Genomic DNA, 23,733 nt, shown 5'->3' on the forward strand with positions numbered 1-23,733 from the left:
CACAAAGGGTAACGGTTGCGCGAGTCCACAGAGGGCTCCACCCACAAAGGGTCCACGAAGAAGCAACCACCCACAAAGGGTCCACGAAGAAGCAACCTTGTCTATCCCACCATGGCCATCGCCCACGAAGGACTTGCCTCACTAGCGGTAGATCTTCATGAAGTAGGCGATCTCCTTGCCCTTACAAACTCCTTGGTTCAACTCCACAATCTTGTCGGAGGCTCCCAAGTAACACCTAGCCAATCTAGGAGACACCACTCTCCAAGAAGTAACAAATGGTGTGTAGGTAATGAACTCCTTGCTCTTGTGCTTCAAATGATAGTCTCCCCAACACTCAACTCTCTCTCATAGGATTTGGATTTTGTGGAAAGAAGATTTGAGTGGAAAGCAACTTGGGGAAGGCTAGAGATCAAGATTCATATGATGGGAATGGAATATCTTGGTCTCAACACTAGAGTACATTTCAGCGACACCTTCACCATCCTTCATTTTGAACTTGTCAAGTTGACTTTGAAGCACATCCAACTTGGATTCCTTGACGGAGTCGGTACCTTCGTGCATATCAATCAAAGTGTCCCAAATTTCCTTTGCATTCTCAAGACGGCTGATTTTGTTGAATTCTTCGGGGCACAATCCGTTGAAGAGAATATCACAAGCTTGAGCATTGTATTGCAACATCTTCAACTCATCCGCGGTAGCTTCACGGTTTGGTTCTTTCCCATCAAAGAAGTCACCTTGCAAACCAACACACACAATAGCCCAAACGGCGGGGTTATGTCCAAGAATATGCATTTTCATTTTATGCTTCCAACTAGCAAAATTAGTACCATCAAAGTAAGGACCTCTACGGTGATAATTTCCCTCGCTAGACGCCATACTCTCCTAGGTTGTGAAACCAAGGCTATGACCACCAAAAGTTATGGAGATCAAAGCAAATGGAGACCAAAGCTCTGATACCACTTGTAGGATCGAAAGTATGTCTAGAGGGGGGGTGATTAGACTACTTGACCAAATAAAAACTTAACCTTTTCCCAATTTTAGTTCTTAGCAGATTTTAGCTATTGTAGGACAAGTCAAGCAACCATCACACAATTCAAGCAAGCATGCAAAGAGTATATTGGCAGCGGAAAGTAAAGCATGCAACTTGCAAGAATGTAAAAGGAAGGGTTTGGAGAATTCAAACGCAATTGGAGACACGGATGTTTTTCCCGTGGTTCGGATAGGTGGTGCTATCCTACATCCACGTTGATGGAGACTTCAACCCACAAAGGGTAACGGTTGCGCGAGTCCACGGAGGGCTCCACCCACAAAGGGTCCACGAAGAAGCAACCACCCACAAAGGGTCCACGAAGAAGCAACCTTGTCTATCCCACCATGGCCATCGCCCACGAAGGACTTGCCTCACTAGCGGTAGATCTTCACGAAGTAGGTGATCTCCTTGCCCTTACAAACTCCTTGGTTCAACTCCACAATCTTGTCTGAGGCTCCCAAGTAACACCTAGCCAATCTAGGAGACACCACTCTCCAAGAAGTAACAAATGGTGTGTAGGTAATGAACTCCTTGCTCTTGTGCTTCAAATGATAGTCTCCCCAACACTCAACTCTCTCTCATAGGATTTGGATTTTGTGGAAAGAAGATTTGAGTGGAAAGCAACTTGGGGAAGGCTAGAGATCAAGATTCATATGATGGGAATGGAATATCTTGGTCTCAACACATGAGTAGGTGGTTCTCTCTCAGAACATATGAGTTGGAATTGTGTATGTGTTCTGATGGCTCTCTCCTCGAATGAAGAGGAGGTGGAGGGGTATTATATAGCCTCCACACAAAATCCAACCGTTACACACAGTTTTCCAATCTCGGTGGGACCGAATCAACACACTCGGTCGGACCGAAAATGTAAACCTAGTGACCGTTAGAGATTTTCGGTGGGACTGACATGCAACTCGGTAGGACCGATATGGTTAGGGTTTGGGCATAACGTAATCTCGGTGAGACCGATTACACAAACTCGGTGGGACCGAATTTGGTAATTAGCTAACCAGAGAGTTGGTCAGGCAAACTCGGTGGGACCGATTTTCTCTTTCGGTGAGACCGAAAAGTTACAAAAAGGAAACACTGAATTTACATTGCAATCTCGGTGGGACCGATTCGCTCTTTCGGTGAGACCGAAAAGTTACGAAAGGGAAACAGAGAGTTTGCAATCCCATCTCGGTGAGACCGAGATCCCTATCGGTAGAACCACCGAATTGCTAGGGTTTGGCAGTGGCTTATGACAAGTGAAACTCGGTGGCGCCGGATAGGAAGAATCGGTAGGACCGAGTTTGGCTTAGGGTTTAGGTCATATGTGGACATGGGAAAGTAGTTGAGGGTTTTGGAGCATATCACTAAGCACATGAAGCAAGAGGCTCATTAAGCAACACCTCGTCCCTCCTTGATAGTATTGGCTTTTCCTAAGGACTCAATGTGATCTTGGATCACTAAAATATAAAATGAAGAGTCTTGAGCTTTTGAGCTTGAGCCAATCCTTTGTCCTTAGCATTTTGAGGGTTCCACTTTCACATCCATGCCATGCCAATCATTGAGCTTTCCTAAAATAATCATCTTGGAATAGCATTAGCTCAATGAGCTATATGTTGTTATGAATTACCAAAACCACCTAGGGATAGTTGCACTTTCAATCTCCCCCTTTTTGGTAATTGATGACAACATATAGATCAAAGCTTCGACAAATGATAATAAGCATGAAATATATCGTCGCTTTGAGAAGTATGTGACAAGTAAGAGCTCCCCCTAAATTTGTGCATATTTAAAATTTGCTTTGGACTGCAAATGCACAAAGAGTTAGAGTCATGGGTTACTCTTCCATGTCACATACATCTTAGTGGAGCGCTTCAAATGATAAGAATGAAATACATGCACTCATCACCAAGAAAAGTGAATGATCACATAAGATAGATAAGATAATAGCAAGCATGCATAAGTGTAGCTTATGATCAAACACATGATCATCAATGTCTCACGAGCAATGACATAGTATCTCAAGCACTCAAAAGCAAACAAAGTTCGAAAAACCACCAAATAAAGCAAGAGAGAAAAAAGCAACTCTCTCTCTCTCTCTCGAAGCCTATGATCTATACATTTTTCTCCCCCTTTGGCAACAAGTTACCAAAAAGTTCCTAGAAAATGCATAGTGCTAAGTCGACGCTCAGGCTTGATCTTCTGGTGGTGGTGGAGTCGGATCACTCCAAGGACGAAGCCTTCTGTAGGCGTGGTTGGAGTGGAGGCTGAAGTAGATGCTGGAGCTGGTGGAACTGATGCTGTAGCTGGTGCAGAAGTGGTGGCTCTAGTGTCAGCAACTGGCACTGCAGACGACCTCGGACCTCGTGGCACTCTGGCAAAGGCATCAGTTGTAGTCCTGCCTCTCCTCTCCTGCATGTCATCCTGGAGCTGCTCCACGACAGTCTGAATCTCTGTCACCTTGACATCCAAGTCATAGAACTTTTGTTCCATGATCCTCTCTAAGCTTGCCTGGTTCTGAGTTAGGGTGGCTAGTCCTTTCTCAATCCGCAGGGTGGATGCAATCAGGTAACCAAGCTGCTCTTGTTTGGTTTTCAAGAAATACTCAGATGCCTCCTCTTGAGTTGGCATCTTGGCAGCTTTCTCCTTCCTTGCCTTCTCCTTCTTTGCTTGTGCTTGGGCAGATGATGGCTCATTCTCAGTCATAACAACTTGATTATCTTCAAAATATGGACGGATGGGCAGGTGTTCCTTGTCCAACAAGTATATGCCCGTGCCCATTTTGGAGTTAATGAGCTCTTGAATTTGTGGGGCATACCCACAGCTCCTCTTCTGATCTGCTGCAGTCCTCTTGATAGTTTCTACTATGAGGCTCATCACCTTGAATTTCTGAGGTACATCAAATACATGAAGCAAATTGATTGCATGGCCTCTGATCATCTTGTGATCTCCAGACTTGGGCAAGAGAGTGTGCCTCAAAATCCAATTAATAGTTGGCAGCCCTGACAGAAGATAATGGACTGAGCCAAACTTGAAAGTATCAAGTGCTTCATTTGGGATCTCCTTGTACATATTTGACATTGAGTTATGATCCATCTTCTTCTTGGCATATATGTCCAAGTCATCTTCCTGCTCTTCTGGGGCATTGATCAGCTGAGCCCATTCAGCAACTGTAGATTGGTACCTCGTACCTTCAGACATCCAAGTTATCCTACCATCTGGATAAAAGTGTGCCATGGAGTAGAATTGCATAATAAGCTCCTCGTTCCACTTTGTGAGCTTCTGCCCAACAAAGTCTGCTACTCCACAAGCATTGAAGCTGTCCTGCACTCCAGGATAATGCTCTTCATTGTCCTTGATGTATTCCCAGTCTACCCATCTCATATCACATACAATTGGCTTCTTGTCCAACAAAACTGTCTCATAGAAGTCCTGTTGTTCCTTAGTGTGAAACCTGTAATCAACAGCAGTTCTTCTCCTTGAAGCATACGGATCTGCTTCTCTCCACTTCCTGAGCCCTGAGTCTCTCCTGAGCTTCATGTCCTCAGCCACAGGATGAGCATCACTATGGTCTGGGATCTTGGGCTTGAGCTTTCTGAGCACTTGACCTTCTTCTTCTTCAGCAATGTCAAGCACTGGGGCCTTGTTCTTCTCAGTTGCAGGTATGCTCCTTGTATTTCTCTTTGGTGCAGACTTGGGCTTGGAGGCAGCTTTGGGTGCTTCTTTGGGCTTGGATGCAGCAGCCCCTGATCTTATAGCATCACCCATAAGCTTAGGTGCCCTAGGTGCTGGTGCAGCAACCTCTTCTTCTTCCTCTTCTTCCATGATGGAAGCCTTTCCAAGCACTCTAGCTACGGTCTTCTTCACCCTTTCCTTTCTTTTCTTTCCTTCAGCAGCAACTGGCTCAGGAATCTGAGTTGAGGTTCTGGCGTTTGGCATAGGCTGCCTACCTGCTGGCCTTTTGATCTTTAACCCTAGCTTTGTGCCCTGTGCTGGCTCAACTCTCTTTGATGTGGCTTCCTCTTCTGCCACATAGTCTTCATCCTCAGAATCTGAAGTTCTCTTCTTTCTCTGTCTGGTGGCAGCTTTTGGCAAATTTCTAGGAGTACTTCTGCTGCCATCATCTGAAGAACTGGAGGGACTAGTGCCCTCACTCATGTGCACTTGCTGTTCTGACACATTCTGGCTGTCACTCTGATCTGACATGATGAACAAGCTGTCTGCTGACCCTGTGAATAGTTTATAGATGAGGTAGAATAGATGAGCATCACAAAATGCAGAGATTTTTGCAAAAGAATGATCCAAAAACTTAGTTTTAGTTTCCCACTGAAATCATCTCAGATCTACCGATTTTTAAACTCGGTGATACCGAAGCAGTTTTGGAACCTAAACTAGTGAACTCGGTTGGACCGAGTCATAGTTCGGTGGCACCGAGACTGCTAGGGTTTCACAAAGTTCCAAAATCGGTCACACCGATAAGTAATTCTCGGTCAGACCGAGTCTCACTTGTGCAATGGCATAAGCCAAATCGGTGGGACCGAGTTTTTCAACTCGGTGGGTCCGAGATGGTTTCGGCGGAAACCTAACCCTAAAATTTTCGAATCAAACCTAATCTACGAGCGCATTGACTGGATAAGAGTGTTTCAATCATGGCAAGAATCATTAAGAACACAATGTGCTAGGAATCGGACGGGGAATAGCACTGTGATCGAGTCCATACCCTAGTTCGGCGGAGACTCGCTACGGCGGCAACGGCGGTGGAGAATTCCGTTGACGGCGATGGAGACCAGCAACTGGAGGCGGCTGGCGGCGAGGAGACGATCCGGAGACCAAGTTGGCAGAGCAGGCTATCGCGCGGGCGAAGGGGTTCGGAGAAATTTCCAAAATTTTGCCCGTGACTATATATAGCCCGACCCTGTCGGTGTGACCGAGTGGAACAACTCGGTGGCACCTGGATTCATCACTGCAATCAGTTACTGAAACTCGGTGTGACCGACAGGTTCAAATCGGTTGCACCGAGATTGAAAACCTAGATCGACTTAGTGATCTCGGTATGACCGAGATGGATGAATCGGTCAGACTGAAACGCACAAAGAAGTTTTGGAAGTTTAAGTCTATGACGAATCGGGGACTCCGAGTGCTCCTCACACAGAGTGGTTCGAATCTGACTTGACCAAACTTTGTGATGTAGCATGAATAGAGTTTGAGACGAGAAAAGCATAGATAGCTAGAGAGGGTTCTTAGGCATTCTTGTCCATCCACTTGGCAAAAGAAAATAAAATCAATCAATCATAACAACAAGTGGATGTCCTCGAATGAGTAAAATATGCAACCAGCATGCTCACAGAATAAGATGGCAAATGAAATATGTGACAAGGCATGCACAACCAATTCTAGCATCTATCAAGCAATTTGCGATGACAAGGTCATCTATATATGAGTATATTGACTTAGGAGTCAAGTGAGAACACTTGATCATAGGTCATACTCATCGTTTAAGCTCAAGTGGGGTTACCACTTTTACATAAAGCATTGTTGTGTTCACATCTTTAGAGTTGCTTTAGCTCAAGTCTTAGAGTAAAGCTCCCCCTAGATGTGATATCCCCCCTTAGAGGGATGAACTAACCTCGGGTTTTGTCGATGATGACTTCATGTAGATGTTGAAGATGTGGATGCTCAATGTTGATGTAGATCACTTGGAGCTATCCATTTGAGTGAATTGCACTTTCAATACCTACATGGGTTAGTCCCACAAGGAACAAACAAGGATATCCATAGACATAGAGTGATGCACACACAAGATGATGTCCATGAAAACTTTTAGGTTACCTTGTCCCTTGTCTTACCAACAAGAGGGTTTGTGACTCCTTGAACTAGTGCAAGATGTGGAAGTTGATTGCACTTGTTCTTGCCAAAATGATAAGAGTGAAGTATGTTGGCGGAGTCACCCTCAAGAACTCTCTAGTTCTTCTTCTTTTGGATCCACACCATCTTGATGGGAATCCTTGGAGTTGTAGTCGTACTTGATGAAGTGGAACTTGAAATAGTCTTGGGAATCCACTTGACTAAGGTCTTAGGAGCTTCTTCAAATGCATCAATTTCCTCTTGAATCTTGTCCTTGCCTTTTTGCTCGTAGTCTTGTGGTGGAAGATCATCTTGAGCTTGTGTCCCCTTGAAAGAAGTACCATACTTCTCTTGTTGAGGAACAAACTTTGTATTGGGGTATTGATCTTCTTCCCACTCAACTCCATTGGCATTGAACTTTCGTTCAAAACCAACACCTTGATTCTTCCGGTGCATTCCTTGCTTGCGCACAATTTCCTCGAATTGCTTACTCCCGGCAAGGCTTTTGTACACTCCTTTCTCTATAATTCCCTTCAATAAGCTATTTTCTTGCTCAAGTGTAACTTGGCTAAGAGAATCATTAGTGGAATCAAGAGAACTACTAGAAGCAACAATATTGGATTTAGCATGATCATTGTTACTGCTAGAGGAAGAATCTTTCTTGTTCTTGTTACTAGACTTGACTTGAGGCATGTAAGTGGATAAGAGTAAACGCTTGGCAATGTAAGAAGAACTTTTCTTGCGTAGATCATCATTGTTTGCTTTTAAGAACTCATGCTCTTGCTCAAGATTGAGCTTTTCAAAGCGTAATTTCTCATGAGCTCTTAAAAGTTCTCGATGATCTTCGGAGATAGTTTCATGAGCTAACTTAAGAGTGTTTAGTTCTTTAGTTAGAGCCTCAATCTTCTCCTTATCATTGTCATTCATTTTATCTTGATTAGCATGTTTAATTGACGTTTCATCATAGTATTCATCACTAGAGTTGTCAACAAGCAAATCATCACCTAACAAGTCATCTTCATCACTATTGAAATCAACATACTCGTGGTGTGTTACCTTAGGACCTTTGGCCATGAAGCATCTTCCAATTCCTTCATTTGGTGAGTCAAATATGTCGTAGGAGTTGGTTGACACAAGTGCTAGACCGGCAACACCTTCATCTTGAGTATCTTCGGAGTCGAAGTGATAACTTCTCTCAGAGTGGCTGTCGGAGTCGGAGCCGGATACCCATTCACCAACATGAGCTTGATGTCTTCGTTTTGTGTAGCTCCTTGATGATTTTTTCCTTCCTTTCTGAATCCTTGCTTCTCCGTGAGTATCTTCGTTCATAACGATCATCTCTACTCCTTCTCTCTCTTGGTGGTGATTCTTTGCTTCTTCTTTTTGGAGAATCTTATCTTCTCTTGTAGGGAGCCGTACACTCATTGGAATAGTGTCCGGGTCTTCCACAACTGTAGCAGTTTCGCTCTCGACTAGAAGATCTTTTGTCATTGTAGGACCTTGACTTGAAGCTTCTATCTTTGCTTCTACTCTTGTAGAACTTGTTGAAGTTCTTCACCATTAAGCTCAATTCTTCATTGAAGTTTTGCTTCTCACTTGATGATGTAGGGGCTTCACATGAGGCTTTGTAGGCACCACTTGATTTGTTGTGAAGTTCCTCTTTATCCTTAAGTGACATCTCATGAGCAACAATTCTTCCAATCACCTCCGTTGGCTTGAGATCTTTGTAATTGGGCATCATTTGGATCAATGTGCACACGGTATCATATTTTCCATCCAAGGCTCTTAGAATATTCTTGATGATGAATCTATCGGTCATCTCTTCGCTTCCTAAGCCGGCAATCTCATTTGTGATGAGAGCAAGCCTAGAGTACATTTCAGCGACACCTTCACCATCCTTCATTTTGAACTTGTCAAGTTGACTTTGAAGCACATCCAACTTGGATTCCTTGACGGAGTCGGTACCTTCGTGCATATCAATCAAAGTGTCCCAAATTTCCTTTGCATTCTCAAGACGGCTGATTTTGTTGAATTCTTCGGGGCACAATCCGTTGAAGAGAATATCACAAGCTTGAGCATTGTATTGCAACATCTTCAACTCATCCGCGGTAGCTTCACGGTTTGGTTCTTTCCCATCAAAGAAGTCACCTTGCAAACCAACACACACAATAGCCCAAACGGCGGGGTTATGTCCAAGAATATGCATTTTCATTTTATGCTTCCAACTAGCAAAATTAGTACCATCAAAGTAAGGACCTCTACGGTGATAATTTCCCTCGCTAGACGCCATACTCTCCTAGGTTGTGAAACCAAGGCTATGACCACCAAAAGTTATGGAGATCAAAGCAAATGGAGACCAAAGCTCTGATACCACTTGTAGGATCGAAAGTATGTCTAGAGGGGGGGTGATTAGACTACTTGACCAAATAAAAACTTAACCTTTTCCCAATTTTAGTTCTTAGCAGATTTTAGCTATTGTAGGACAAGTCAAGCAACCATCACACAATTCAAGCAAGCATGCAAAGAGTATATTGGCAGCGGAAAGTAAAGCATGCAACTTGCAAGAATGTAAAAGGAAGGGTTTGGAGAATTCAAACGCAATTGGAGACACGGATGTTTTTCCCGTGGTTCGGATAGGTGGTGCTATCCTACATCCACGTTGATGGAGACTTCAACCCACAAAGGGTAACGGTTGCGCGAGTCCACGGAGGGCTCCACCCACAAAGGGTCCACGAAGAAGCAACCACCCACAAAGGGCCACGAAGAAGCAACCTTGTCTATCCCACCATGGCCATCGCCCACGAAGGACTTGCTTCACTAGCGGTAGATAATTACGAAGTAGGCGATCTCCTTGCCCTTACAAACTCCTTGGTTCAACTCCACAATCTTGTCGGAGGCTCCCAAGTGACACCTAGCCAATCTAGGAGACACCACTCTCCAAGAAGTAACAAATGGTGTGTTGATGATGAACTCCTTGCTCTTGTGCTTCAAATGATAGTCTCCCCAACACTCAACTCTCTCTCATAGGATTTGGATTTTGTGGAAAGAAGATTTGAGTGGAAAGCAACTTGGGGAAGGCTAGAGATCAAGATTCATATGATGGGAATGGAATATCTTGGTCTCAACACATGAGTAGGTGGTTCTCTCTCAGAACATATGAGTTGGAATTGTGTATGTGTTCTGATGGCTCTCTCCTCGAATGAAGAGGAGGTGGAGGGGTATATATAGCCTCCACACAAAATCCAACCGTTACACACAGTTTTCCAATCTCGGTGGGACCGAATCAACACACTCGGTCGGACCGAAAGTGTAAACCTAATGACCGTTAGAGATTTTTGGTGGGACTGACATGCAACTCGGTAGGACCGATATGGTTAGGGTTTGGGCATAACGTAATCTCGGTGAGACCGATTACACAAACTCGATGGGACCGAATTTGGTAATTAGCTAACCAGAGAGTTGGTCAGGCAAACTCGGTGGGACCGATTTGCTCTTTCGGTGAGACCGAAAAGTTACAAAAAGGAAACACTGAATTTACATTGCAATCTTGGTGGGACCGATTCGCTCTTTCGGTGAGACCGAAAAGTTACGAAAGGGAAACAGAGAGTTTGCAATCCCATCTCGGTGAGACCGAGATCCCTATCGGTAGAACCGAATTGCTAGGGTTTGGCAATGGCTTATGACAAGTGAAACTCGGTGGCGCCAGATAGAAAGAATCGGTAGGACCGAGTTTGGCTTAGGGTTTAGGTCATATGTGGATATGGGAAAGTAGTTGAGGGTTTTGGAGCATATCACTAAGCTCATGAAGCAAGAGGCTCATTAAGCAACACCTCATCCCTCCTTGATAGTATTGGCTTTTCCTAAAGACTCAATGTGATCTTGGATCACTAAAATATAAAATGAAGAGTCTTGAGCTTTTGATCTTGAGTCAATCCTTTGTCCTTAGCATTTTGAGTGTTCCACTTTCACATCCATGCCGTGCCAATCATTGAGCTTTCCTGAAATAATCATCTTGGAATAGAATTAGCTCAATGAGCTATATGTTGTTATGAATTACCAAAACCACCTAGGGATAGTTGCACTTTCAAGTTCTCCCAGTGCTACCTTAGCCGATATAGCGGAACGTAAGGTACCAAAACATGGGAGCCGGGAAAACCCAACTATTGACTCAAGACATGATTCAGAGCTGATGCATATAATGCTATAAGTTCGGGGTGCTACATTGTCGAAAGTGTTTGGACTTTTCTTGCCCTGTTATGGGGTACACTAAAGCCCCTGGCGCACTGAACGCACCAGGATGTACGGGTGCAATTTGTCGTAAATAAGCAGACAGGGAAAAAAAGATGAAGAAATGCAATAATAAGCTAACGATGTACATTGTTATTTAAATGGTACGTCAAAGCGTATGTATTCAATTAGTGCAATAAGCAAAAATAGGACTATTTGACATGTCCTATCCAAGGGCAAGCTGCGTGTGGGTATGTAAAACAGGTATAGCGATCGTTATCAGAGACCACCTGGGGATTCCCTTGTACATCAAAGCTTCTTGATTCCTTGGTGTTTCCTTCCCGTGACGGGTCCGATAATCAAGGTATCGGAGAGGGCCTTCAGAGAATAGGGTCCTGAAAGGAAGAAAATGGTAAAGATATACGGGTCCTGAGGCGGTTGAGCCGCATTGTGGGTTGTGCCATGGCCGTGCCTCCGCCTATGCCCATGGTATCTTGAGTGCGTAATTATGGACGCGCGGCATAAATTTCGCCGCTTGACTGGGACAAGGACGGAGGCCGAATTGCTAGGCGAGCTCAAAATGTGCCGGGCGATCCTGTTGCAGGGCACTCCAGACTCGCTTGAGGGTGTCCGAGGCTTTATCGCCGAATTGGCGGTTTGCCTCAGAAGGCTTCTTTGTACCTCTGTTGCGAGGGCCGCAGTGTGCTCCTCCGTACGGAGCGAGCGTTCTGTGTTTCCATTAACTGTTATAACCCCGCGAGGTCCTGGCATTTTGAGTGAGGTATGCATAATGCGGTACCGCATTGAATCTGGCGAATGCGGTTCGTCCGAGCAGTGCGTGATAGCCACTACGGAAGGGGACGATATCGAAGATCAAATCCTCACTTCGGAAGTTGCCGGGGATCCGAAGATCACTTCCAGTATGATTGAGCCCGTGCAACAGGCCTCTACACCTGCCATGACACCTTTAAAGGTGGTTTTGTGGGTTTGATCCTTGAGGGATCAATACCCATTTTGCGCACTGTATCCTGATAGAGCAGGTTCAGGCTGCTGCCACTGTCCATAAGGACTCGAGTGAGGTGAAATCCGTCAATGATGGGGTCAATGACCAATGCGGCAGAACCGCCATGACGGATAATGGTAGGGTGGTCCCTGCGATCGAAAGTGATCGGACAAGAAGACCATGGGTTGAACTTTGGGGTGACTGGCTCCATCGCATAGACGTCCCTTGGTGCACGCTTCCTTTCCCGCTTGGGAATATGGGTTGCGTATATCATGTTCACTATTTTCACTTGGGGAGGAAATTTCTTCTGTCCCTGTGTGTTCGGCGGCCGGGGCTCCTCCTCGTCGTTGCTATGGATCCCCTTTTCCTTGTTTTCAGCATTCAACTTGTCGGCCTGTTTGAACACCCAGCATTCTCTGTTGGTGTGGTTGGCTGGTTTATCGGGGGCGTCGTGAATTTGGCATGAGCGATCGAGTATGCGGTCCAAACTGGACGGGCCCGGATTGCTTCTTTTGAACGGCTTTTCCGCTGACCAGATTTAGAGCCACTAAATCCGGCATTGACTGTCGTGTCTTTGGTGTTGTCACTGTTGTTGTGGCGCTTGTGTCTGTTGCGACGTGGCTCGCCGTTGCTATCTCTGGCATCTGAATTGCCAGGATTTTTAGATGTGTTGTTGCTGCCAGCCAGCCAGCTGTCCTCGCCCGCACAAAAGTGGGTCATGAGTGTCGTGAGGGCTACCATGGACTTCGGCTTCTCTTTGCCGAGGTGTCGGGCGAGCCACTCGTCACGGATGTTACGTTTAAATGCTGCTAAGGCCTCAGCATCCGGGCAGTCGACAATTTGGTTCTTTTTAGTTAGGAACCGAGTCCAGAATTTCCTAGCTGACTCCCCGGGCTGTTGGGTTATGTGACTCAAGTCATCAGCATCCGGTGGTCGCACATAAGTGCCCTGGAAGTTGTCAAGGAATGCGTCTTCCAAGTTCTCCCAACTGCCAATGGAGTTTGCTGGCAGGCTATTCAGCCAATGTGGAGCCGGTCCTTTGAGTTTTAGTGGGAGGTACTTGATGGCATGTAGATCGTCACCGCGAGCCATGTGGATGTGGAGGAGGAAATCTTCAATCCATACCGCGGGGTCTGTTGTACCATCATATGATTCAGTGTTTACGGGTTTAAACCCTTCCATGAATTCATGATCCATTACTTCGTCGGTGAAGCATAGGGGGTGTGCGGCGCCTCTGTGCCGGGCTATATCACGACGCAGTTCGTACAAGTCTTGTCTCCTGTATTCAGCCTGGCCGGATTTGCTTCTAGTATATCCGGCGTAACGGTCGTCGTCACGGTTGGGGCGCGCCCCCGTGATCCTAGATCGATCTTGTATGTCCTGCTTTGTTTTCGAATACGTCTCGCAGGTCCTGCGTGTAGCCCCGGGCCTTGGTGTTTTTGTTTGACTGGCAACGGGGTGCGGGCTAGACTTCAGGCTGATATGCCGCTTTGTCTCGGCCACAAGATGGTCGGTTAGCCGCATCATACGCCAGTAGTGTAGGCTTTAATGCTTCCTCCTCGAGTTGGGGTAGCAACCTGTGCTTTGGGTAACTTTTGGTTGGGCGCTCGGGTTCATGTTCTTCGGCTGCCAGGACCTCAGTCCATCTATCTGCTAGCAGATCTTGACCAGCTTGAAGCTACTGCTGCTTTTTCTTCAGGCTTTTTTCTGTGGCTATAAGCTGGCACTTGAAGCGCTCCTGCTCGATGGGATCCTCAGGCACGATGAATTCTTCGTCGCCGAGGCACACTTTGTCTTCGGAGAGGGGCATGTAATTGTCATCCCCTGATTCTCTGTCTGTCGCCTGTTCCTTGGGGCTCGTATGCCCATCCTCCCGCTCGAAGCCTGGTTGGAGGGGATTGTCTTCGTCTTCGGCACTGTCCACAGCGTTATTGTCTCTTGTCTCGGTATCGCTGCTTTTGCTATGGCGGGGCTTAGAGTGGCATCGATGACACCGGTGCTTAGATTGCTTCTCGAGGGGATTATCCTCCATTGCCTTATTGCCATTGCTTTCTTTGGGGGTGTCCACCATGTATATATCATATGATGAGGTGGTTGTCCAGCGCCCTGTGGGCGGTGGTTCTTGTTCTTCTCCTGCATCGTCGTCCATACCGTCGATGTCTTCGGAGTCGAAATCAAGCATGTCGGTTAAGTCATCGATAGTGGCTATTAAGTGGGTGGTGGGTGGGGAACGAATTCCTTCATCGTCCGCTTCCCACTCGAGCCGGACATAGTTCGGCCGAGGGTCTCCTGACAAGGAGAGAGACCTCAATGAATCTAGCACGTCACCCAAGGGCGAGTGCTGAAAAATATCTACGGAGGTGAACTCCATGATCGGTGCCCAATCAGATTGGATAGGCACGGACACAGGCAGTTCAGAGCCTGTGGTCGGGGACGAATCCAAGGGTCCGGTAACATAGGTCTCATAGGAGGTGAAGTCAGTATTCGGCTCTATCGCCACTGAGTGTGCGGCTTCCGTGGTGGGGTCCAACCACCCGTCCTCGGACGGCACGATCTGCTCTGGATTGAGGGCCGGAGTAGCCACAGGTGTGATCTCTCGAACACCGTCCGACGACAGAGCTAAGTCATGATCGTCGTGACTGTGCGGCGCACCTGACACGGGCTCGAATCCGTCGAAGATCAAGTCTCCGCGGATGTCGACAGTATAGTTCAAGCTTCCAAACCTGACCTGATGGCCAGGGGCATAGCTCTCGATCTGCTCCAGATGGCCAAGCGAGTTGGCCCGCAGTACGAAGCCTCCGAATACGAAGATCTATCCGGGGAGAAAAACCTCACCCTGGATCGCATCGTTGCCGATGATCGAAGGAGCCATCACGCCTTTATCGTGACGGCATAGTGGAACTCTCAATGAAAGCACCAATGTCGATGTCAAAACCGGCGGATCTCGGGTAGGGGGTCCCGAACTGTGCGTCTAAGGCTGATGGTACCAGGAGGCGGGGGACACAATGTTTACCCAGGTTCGGGCCCTCACGATGGAGGTAATACCCTACTTCCTGCTTGATTGATCTTGATGATATGAGTATTACAAGAGTTGATCTACCACGAGATCGTAGAGGCTAAACCCTAGAAGCTAGCCTATGATTATGATCGTTGTTGTTCTACGGACTAAACCCTCTGGTTTATATAGACACCGAAGGGGGCTAGGGTTACACAGAGTCGGTTACAAGGGAGGAGATCTACATATCCGAATTGCCAAGCTTGCCTTCCACGCAAAGGAGAGTCCTACCCGGACACGGGACGAAGTCTTTAATCTTGTATCTTCATAGTCCAACAGTCCGGCCAAAGTATATAGTCTGGCTGTCTGAGGACCCCCTAATCCAGGACTCCCTCAGTGCTTTGTAGTGGGTTCGATTTTATGGTGCTTGATCCCAGTGACAGAACGGGAACCGACACGTATGTATCGTTGCTACTAAGGATAAAATGGTGTGGTCTATATCTACATAGATAGATCTTGTCTACATCATGTCATCATTCTTATTGCATTACTCCATTTCCCCATGAACTTAATACACTAGATGCATGCTGGATAGCGGTCGATGTTTGGAGTAATAGTAGTAGATACTGGAAGGAGTCGATCTACTAATATTGGATGTGATGCCTATATAATGATCATTGCCTGGATATCATCATGATTATTTGAAGTTCTATCAATTGCCCAACAGTAATTTGTTTACCCACCATTTGCTGTTTTTCTCGAGAGAAGCCACTAGCGAAACCTACGACCCCCAGGTCTCTTTCTCATATTATTTGCCTTTGCGATCTATTTTATTTGCCTTTTATTTTCAGATCTATTAAACCAAAAATAAAAAATACCTTGCTGCAATTTATTCTTATTTATTTTATTTGGCGTTCGATCTATCAATCTACTACAATTTATTCATGTCCATTTTGCCAATTTCTAGCACCGTTACCTGAAAGGGATTGACAACCCCTTTAATACGTTGGGTTGCGAGTAGTTGTTATTTGTGTCCACGCGCCGCTTACGTTTTGTTTCTTGGTTCTCCTACTGGTTCGATAACCTTGGTCTCATCACTGAGGGAAATACCTACTGTTGTTGTGCTGCATCATCCCTTCCTCTTTGGGGAAATACCAACGTAGTTTCAAGCCGCATCACCCAGCAAAGTGAGTGGCGGGTTAGTTAATTATCAAGACAGTTGAAATTCTTCTAAGTATGGGAGAAACAGGTTCCACAAGTTGCGGTTATATTTATGGATCTACATCAGTTCGGAAAAGGAGAATAATTGCTAAACCTAAATAATGCAGTGGAAGAACATGTGAGTTGGGTTTGAATCTCAGGGCGACAGGGTGCATCTATGATTGGAAACGGATGCTAAAACTGCTACCGCATAAATTTCATGCTACTTTTTGGATTGAACTAAGCGTTAGTAGAGAAACTATGACGGGCAGCGACGAACACCGACAACTAGGGTAATCTAATGCAGATTGAGAATAAGTTGAGATTAGTACCTGCTGATGCTGATGAGCAGTGGAGGGGCACCGTGATCTCTAGTTATGGTCAGGTCGATGCAGCGGCCTAGGTTGGAGTTGTTGAAGAAGGTCGATGGCGGCGTCGGAGCTCATGTTGCAGCGGTCGGCATGAGGAAGACTCAGAAGAAGAGGCAGAGGCAGAGGTAAAAGTGAAAAAGAGGGCCTCATGTCCCTATTTATAAGGAAGTGATAAGATGGCACGCGCGGAAATCAAGGAGGAAAAATGATTCTGCTAGCAATGCGGGCGCCTCGGTTTTTGGGAGGCCCATTAAGATAAAGATCCATTGAGATATCCTGGGCCTTGTGCGGAATTACTGCACATGACGTCATGGCGGTTACAGTGATTCTGCTTACGTGGCGTCATGGCGGTTTATAGCGGACTGATGAAGATTCAACATGGATACATTCTGCTAAGTTAAAAGGTGGAGATTGATATGAACAAGTTCAGATCAACCTGGGGCCTAATGTTGGGGATATAGCTTCGAGGTGTGACCCGCCCAGGAGGGGCCGTGTTACACCATTGGCGGATTAACATGAAGACAGTCCAGGGAGGCCCAACCGCCCAAGGAGAGGTGTGAAGATGGAGGCTCATAAAACGTAGGCCCGGCAAGGGCCCAAGGCCTGGGCTTGTGAACTGTCGTAGGAAGATTTGCTCTGTAAGGCATGATTAAGTAGAAACCGAGCCGACCATGTTGTGTGAGCCGATCGGGGCTCTGTAAGCCTCTGGGTCTCTACCTGTGTATATAAAGGTGAGACCCAGCGGTGGGTTAACTCAAGAAACAAGCAATCGAGAACTAGGTCAAGCGTATTCGCCCCCTTATAATCGAAACTCAAGCAATACAACTAGAAGCAGGACATAGGCTTTTACCTCGTTGAGAGGGGCTGGACTCCTTGTGTCCTTTGTCCCATTAAACCCCTTCCAGCTAACCAAGTTGCGATGGCTCCACACCTAAGTCCTTTCACTAGGGCATCTGCCATGACAAATCCACGATAGCTGGTGTTGTCCATGACCGCCATTGTCACCACGTCTGTGTCTGACTGCATCCACGGCAATGGCACAGTCACCGCCATCACTGGCATGGTCGTCGCGCCCGCGTCCAGGGTTTTGGTGCGGGAGATGGGAGGCGCCCTAGATGCGCCCGTTGGAGTTGTTGGAGGGGCGATCCCTCGGGGCACAACCGCCGCGCTGGAGCTACCGCCCGAAGAACCACCGCCCGAAGAACCACCGCCCGTCATGGCGAACGCGGAGGCACTCTCCTCGGCCACGCGTTGCGCATGGGGCTCCTCGGCCAGGATGATGCAGGAGAGAACGGTGTCGAAGGGGAGAGCCTGGTTGTCCAGAACCACGCGAATGGTGCCAAGCCGCTTGTCCAGGCCATGAAGGAACTGCGTGGTAAGATCCACCTCGGTGACGGCATGGTCGATGTCTGCGAGGCCACCAGTAAGGAGCTTCATGTGACGTGCTTACTCAGAGACCGAGAGATCACCCTGCTTGAGGTTGCGTTTGAGGATCATGAAAAGGCCGATGCGATTGGCAAGGAAGAAGTCCTTGATCTTGTGCCAGATGGCAAAGGTAGTGCTGGCGCCGACGATGTGATCGCACATGGTGTCAGAAAGGGTGGCATAGATCCATAGGGCGACATGGGCGTCTAGTTCAAGATACTAGGCGGTGGCGTTGGGTGGAGGAGGGTGCTTCATGAGGAAGGTGACACCATAGCAGAGAAGCACCATGAGGAAGAAGGTCTTCCACTTGTGGTAGTTGTGATTAGCAGGGTTTAGGAGGAAGTTGATGTGGTTGGTGATATGGTCATTGTAGATGGGATTGCGAGGGGCGGGGGCTAGCGGTGCCGGGGAGGAGGGAATGCCAGAGGCGAACAAGGGGCAAACTGGGATCCGGAGGCGGCAGATGAGCCATTGATGAGGGAGGGATTAGTGCCGAAGATGAACGGTGGAGAGGAGGCAACAGAGGTGGCCGCAAAGGTGTCAGTGGAAAGGGAGCCCGGCGAGGTGGCGGAGCTCATGGCGGCGGCGGAGGAAGAAGGCTGAGTGTTGACCATGGGTGTTCCTGGAGTCTGATACTAAGTTGGAAAGATGGTTTCCTCTCCTTGACTGATTCTGTTACACATTACATGTTATGTACCCCACGAGAGGGAGAGAGCGCACCCGTGAGAATAGGCACTGCTACTTCTTAAGCTTGCGTTGTTTTTTTCCCTTGAAGAGGAAAGGGTGATGCAACAAAGTAGAGATAAGTATTTCCCTTAGTTTGAGAACCAAGGTATCAATCCAGTAGGAGGAACACACAAGTCTTCAATGGTTGCACCTACACAAACAAACAAATACTTGCACCCAACGCGATAAAAGGGGTTGTCAATCCCTTCACGGTTAATTGCAATGATGAGATCTGATAGAGATAGGTATAAAAGATAAATAAAAGTGCAAAATAAGGTAAAGGTAAATAAATTGTAGCAAGGTATTTTTGGGTTTTGGGTTTTATATATCTGAAAATAATATGATAAGAATAGATCTGGGGGGCATAGTTTTCACTAGAGGCTTCTCTCTTGAAAGAACGCATACGGTGGGTAAACAAATTACTGTTGAGCAATTGATAGAAAAGCACAAAGTTATGACGATATCTAAGACAATGATCATGAATATAGGCATCACGTCCGTGAGAAGTAGAACGACTCCTGCCTGCATCTACTATTATTACTCCATACATCGACCGCTATCCAGCATGCATCTAGTGTATTAAGTTAACAAGAACGGAGTAATGCCTTAAGCAAGATGACATGATGTAGAGGGATAGATCCAATCAATATGAAATAAACCCCACCTTTTTATCCTTAATGGAAACAATACAAATACGTGTCTCGCTACCGCTTCTGTCACTAGGTGAGGGCACCACAAGATTGAACCCATTACAAAGCACCTCTCCCATTGTAAGAAAAATCAATCTAGTTGGCCAAACCAAATCAATAGATCGGAGAGAAATACAACGCTATCTTAATCATGCATAAAAGAGTTCAGAGAAGACTCAAATAATATTCATAGATAATCTGATCATAAATCCATAATTCATCGGATCTCAACAAACGCGCCGCAAAAGAAGATTACATCGAATAGAACTCCAAGAACATCGAGGAGAACATTGTATTGAAGATCAAAGAGAGAAGAAGCCATCTAGCTACTAGCTATGGACCCGTAGGTCTATGGTAAACTACTCACACATCATCGGAAGGGCGGCAAGGTTGGTGTAGAGGCCCTCCGTGATTGAATCCCCCTCCGGCAGAGTTCCAGAAAAGGCCCCAAGATGGGATCTCATGAGAACAGAAGTTTGCGGCGGTGGAAAATTATTTTTGGTGTGCCCTCTAGTATACGGGGAATATTTGAGTATTTATAGAGCCGAGATTAGGGTTAGAGGAGCCAGGGGGGGACAAGCTCATAGGGCGCACGTGGTGAGCTTGTGGCTCACCCGTGGACCGTCTGGCCTCCTCCCGAAGCTTCCTACATGTCTTCTGGCCCAAGAAAAATCATCAAAAAGTTTCGTTCCATTTGGACTCAGTTTGGTATTGACTTTCTATAGAAGACAAAAACAAAGAAAAAACAACTGTCACTGGGCACTAAGTTAATAGGTTTGTCCCAAAAATGATATAAATAGCATAGTAATGCATATAAAACATTCAAGATGAATAATATAATGCATGGAATGATAAAAAATATAAATACGTTGGAGACGTATCAGACACGCAGGCCAACGGGGCGATGAGATCCCGAATTATAGGATCGTGCTACGTACTACTATGTTACAGTGGTAAGTACAATGTACATATGTTAACACTGAGGCCCTCTAGGTGGCGCCGCTTAAAGAACCGGCCTGGCTCGTCGGCGACCATCCCCAGCCCCAACTCCTATCTTCTTCCTCCTCATGCATATAGACGGGCCACCCGAACACCTACTCCATCTCGCATCCTCCCTATTCTGTCTCCCTCGCTCCCACTCGTGGGTTACTCCTATGTTTTCTCTTCCGCCCTCTTCCTCCATAGCTAGAGGCCACGATGCACTGCACTCATGGCTACCATCCGAGCTAATTCCACGCCCGCGGCCCAGCTGGCCGACGACTGCATGAGGGTCAACGCGGGCGAGCATCTTCTCCTGAGACGAACTCGAGGCGGCCATGGCCGATCTTGTGCGGCGTGGGGAAACGAAAGTCGATGGCGGCATCTCCTCCGCATGGACGTGACTGACAGCGGGCAGATGGAGGCGGGCTCCCTCCTCCCACGCAAGCATGGTGTCCGCCTTGTCGTCCGTAGCCATCTCCGTCGCCGGGCACGTGGGGTGTCGATGGCAACAGGGAACCTCAGCAGCGGGAATTGACCTGGCAGGGAGCGGGCCGGGGGGTGGGGGGCTCCTGGGCGGCGACGACTGAGAGGGTCACGCGGTGGAAGACATCGGTGGCGCAGGGAGGTCGCGTCGCATCGTCCACATTGGGGAAGAAGGGTTGGGTCCGGCATCTCTTTCTTTTTCTAGATCTTTTTTTAATGTCTTTTTTAAATCTTTAACAAATCGTTTTTTCCACCTATGGACGGCAGTGGTGGATCAGGGTTCAAATCCTGGTGCTCATATTTATTCCTAGATTTATTTCAGGATTTCCGGCGATGCGCATTCAGTGAAAGGAGACGTTCCCGTCGACGACGAAGCGTCTACGATGACTTCGTAAATCTCAAGTTGATATGCCGGTTCAGTCTTTTGGAGGTGCTCATAGAGATAGGGTGTGCGCGTGTGTGTTCATAGGGATGACTGTATGCACGTGTATATGAGCGCTTGTGTCTGTACTGATGTTAAAAATAAATTATGTGTAGCAGTGCGGCTCGGCACAAGTGTATTATTCTACGCTCTTAGTGGAACGATGAGACAGACAGGATGCTCAAATCTGAAATCTCGAAAAGCATCCCGGCCGGTAACACAACAGAGCTACTACAAAAATATCCGTTTCGGAAACAAAAAACAGAGCTACAAAATTGAACGCCGCTACCGCTAGTTGCACCCAGCTGTGTGGTGTGGAACTTTCTCCACGAGGGAACCGCGGATTCACACCTCGAAAACGGGACAGCAGACATGACCAGTCGACCGATCGAGTCAGCTCGCACTGCCACGCAAAAAGGAAAAGCATTCACTGCCACGCATACGTGTACGTTTAGGTGGGTAGAAGAAGGAAGAAACCCCTCCCCGAAGAAAGCCTCTGACCGCGTTTCCGCCGGGGCCGCCTACGACCGTGACACGAACCAACAACCAGCCAACCGAGAGAGAGCCCACGAGAAGTGGTCCAGGTCAAAGCGGGCACGAACGCGAGCTGTAAAGTCCTCGCCGGGTGCAGCTCATCGTGCGCTTGCATAGCCCATGCGTATAAGAGCCGGCTCTGCGACGGGATGAGGACGAGGAGGAGAAGAGAACGAGAACAGCAGCGGACGGACACGTGCGATGAGTAGCACCAGAACTTTCTCGCCGGCGGTGGTGGCGGCAGGGCAGCAGCACGTCCGCGCGCCGCGCGGTGGGCTGCCGCGGCCGAGGCGACCCACCAGGCAGGCGGCCGGCTCGCCGGGCCAACGGTCCGCGGGTGGCGGCGGCGACGCCGCGTGGGGGCAAGCGGGGCGCAGCTGGTGGGGCGCTGGAGGTGGATTGCCAGCGGCCGCGTCGTCGAGGCGGCAGCCGTGCAGGGCTGGCGCTGGCCGGGCGCCGGCGGGGAACCGGGAGCTGGTGCGGCGGGCGCTTTCGCCGCCGGCCACGGGCGCGCGCGGCGCGGCGCTGAGGAGGTGGAGCTTCCGGCCCATGCCGAGCCGGCTGCGCAACGGGTCGTGCTTGACCTCGACGGCGGCCCCTGCATCCCCACGGCCATCGTGACTTTTGCTTAGCGTGAGGTCGTCGCAGGCTTACAGCTGGGCTCTGTAACGGGATTGGTGTAGGCTAGGCACTGTACATTCCCGTGCCTGTTGCGTTTTTTGGTGTTGTTTTTGAGGTTTCATTAATTTTTATAAATCCGGTGTCTTTTTTTCTGTACGCACAAATGTGCATATCATATTTTATAGAAAGATAGGGGCATAGAACCCAGTCCACCGTTGATGTTAGAAAGAGTGAAACACTACAACATTGACATCACTTACAATCCACAGCTCCATCCTCGGTATAAAAAAAAGATCACTCGCTACTCGCCCCACCCTGACGACAACTCAAACAGGCTACCCAATTCGCCCTTCAACAGGTTCGCCTGCTGCCAAGCTCTGTCCTCAATGACGACTCGCGTGACCATCATTTTTAAGGACGGAGAAGCACCATCAAAGACAATTGTATTTCTATGTTTCCAAAGCTCCCATAGCACGAGCGTGAAGAAAGCCTTCAGTTCCTTTGGTTTGCGCACTCCTATCGTTTTTGCAACGCACCAACCCTTGCGGGTATCTTGGGTCGTAGGTGAACACTCATGTTTGCCTAAGGCCAAACATAGTGTTCTCCACACCGTTCTTGCGAACACACAAGTCAACAGAATGTGATTGATAGTTTCCTCCTCCTGATCGCAGAAAGGTGTAACACCCCGGATATGACTTACCCAATTTGTAATCCAACTCTTGCCGTTTCCGGCCTTAAATTATTTTATTTTCTCGGGTTCGGGTCTTTATCTCCGTGTGTTGTTATCGTTGTCATGCATCTCATATCATGTCATCATGTGCATTACATTTGCATACGTGTTCATCTCATGCATTCGAGCATTTTCCCCGTTGTCCGTTTTGCATTCCGGCGCTTCGTTCTCCTCCGGTGGTCATTTCTATCTTTCTTTCGTGTGTGGGGATTAAACATTTCCGGATTGGACCGAGACTTGCCAAGCGGCCTTGGTTTACTACCGGTAGACCGTCTGTCAAGTTTCGTACCATTTGGACTTCGTTTGATACTCCAACGGTTAACCGAGGGACCGAAAAGGCCTCGTGTGTGTTGCAGCCCAACACCCTTCCAATTTGGCCCAAAACCCACCTAAACCTTCTCCATCATCTACAGCGTTCGATCACGACCGCGTGGCCGAAAACCGCACCTCATTTGGACTCTCCTA

At 47.6% G+C, this 23,733-nt stretch overlaps 1 protein-coding gene across 1 annotated transcript; it reads left to right on the top strand.

Moving 5' to 3' along the window:
• The first annotated feature begins 21,949 nt into the window (after positions 1 to 21,949).
• LOC125541359 lies at positions 21,950 to 22,757 on the top strand. The gene has a single exon (XM_048704794.1). The coding sequence runs from the start codon at positions 22,119 to 22,121 to the stop codon at positions 22,536 to 22,538; it is 420 nt and encodes a 139-aa protein (XP_048560751.1). The 5' UTR covers positions 21,950 to 22,118; the 3' UTR covers positions 22,539 to 22,757.
• Positions 22,758 to 23,733: the final 976 nt, after the last annotated feature.

The sequence above is a fragment of the Triticum urartu genome, chromosome 2 (assembly GCF_003073215.2).
Source record: "Triticum urartu cultivar G1812 chromosome 2, Tu2.1, whole genome shotgun sequence".
Taxonomy (NCBI): Eukaryota; Viridiplantae; Streptophyta; class Magnoliopsida; order Poales; family Poaceae; genus Triticum; species Triticum urartu.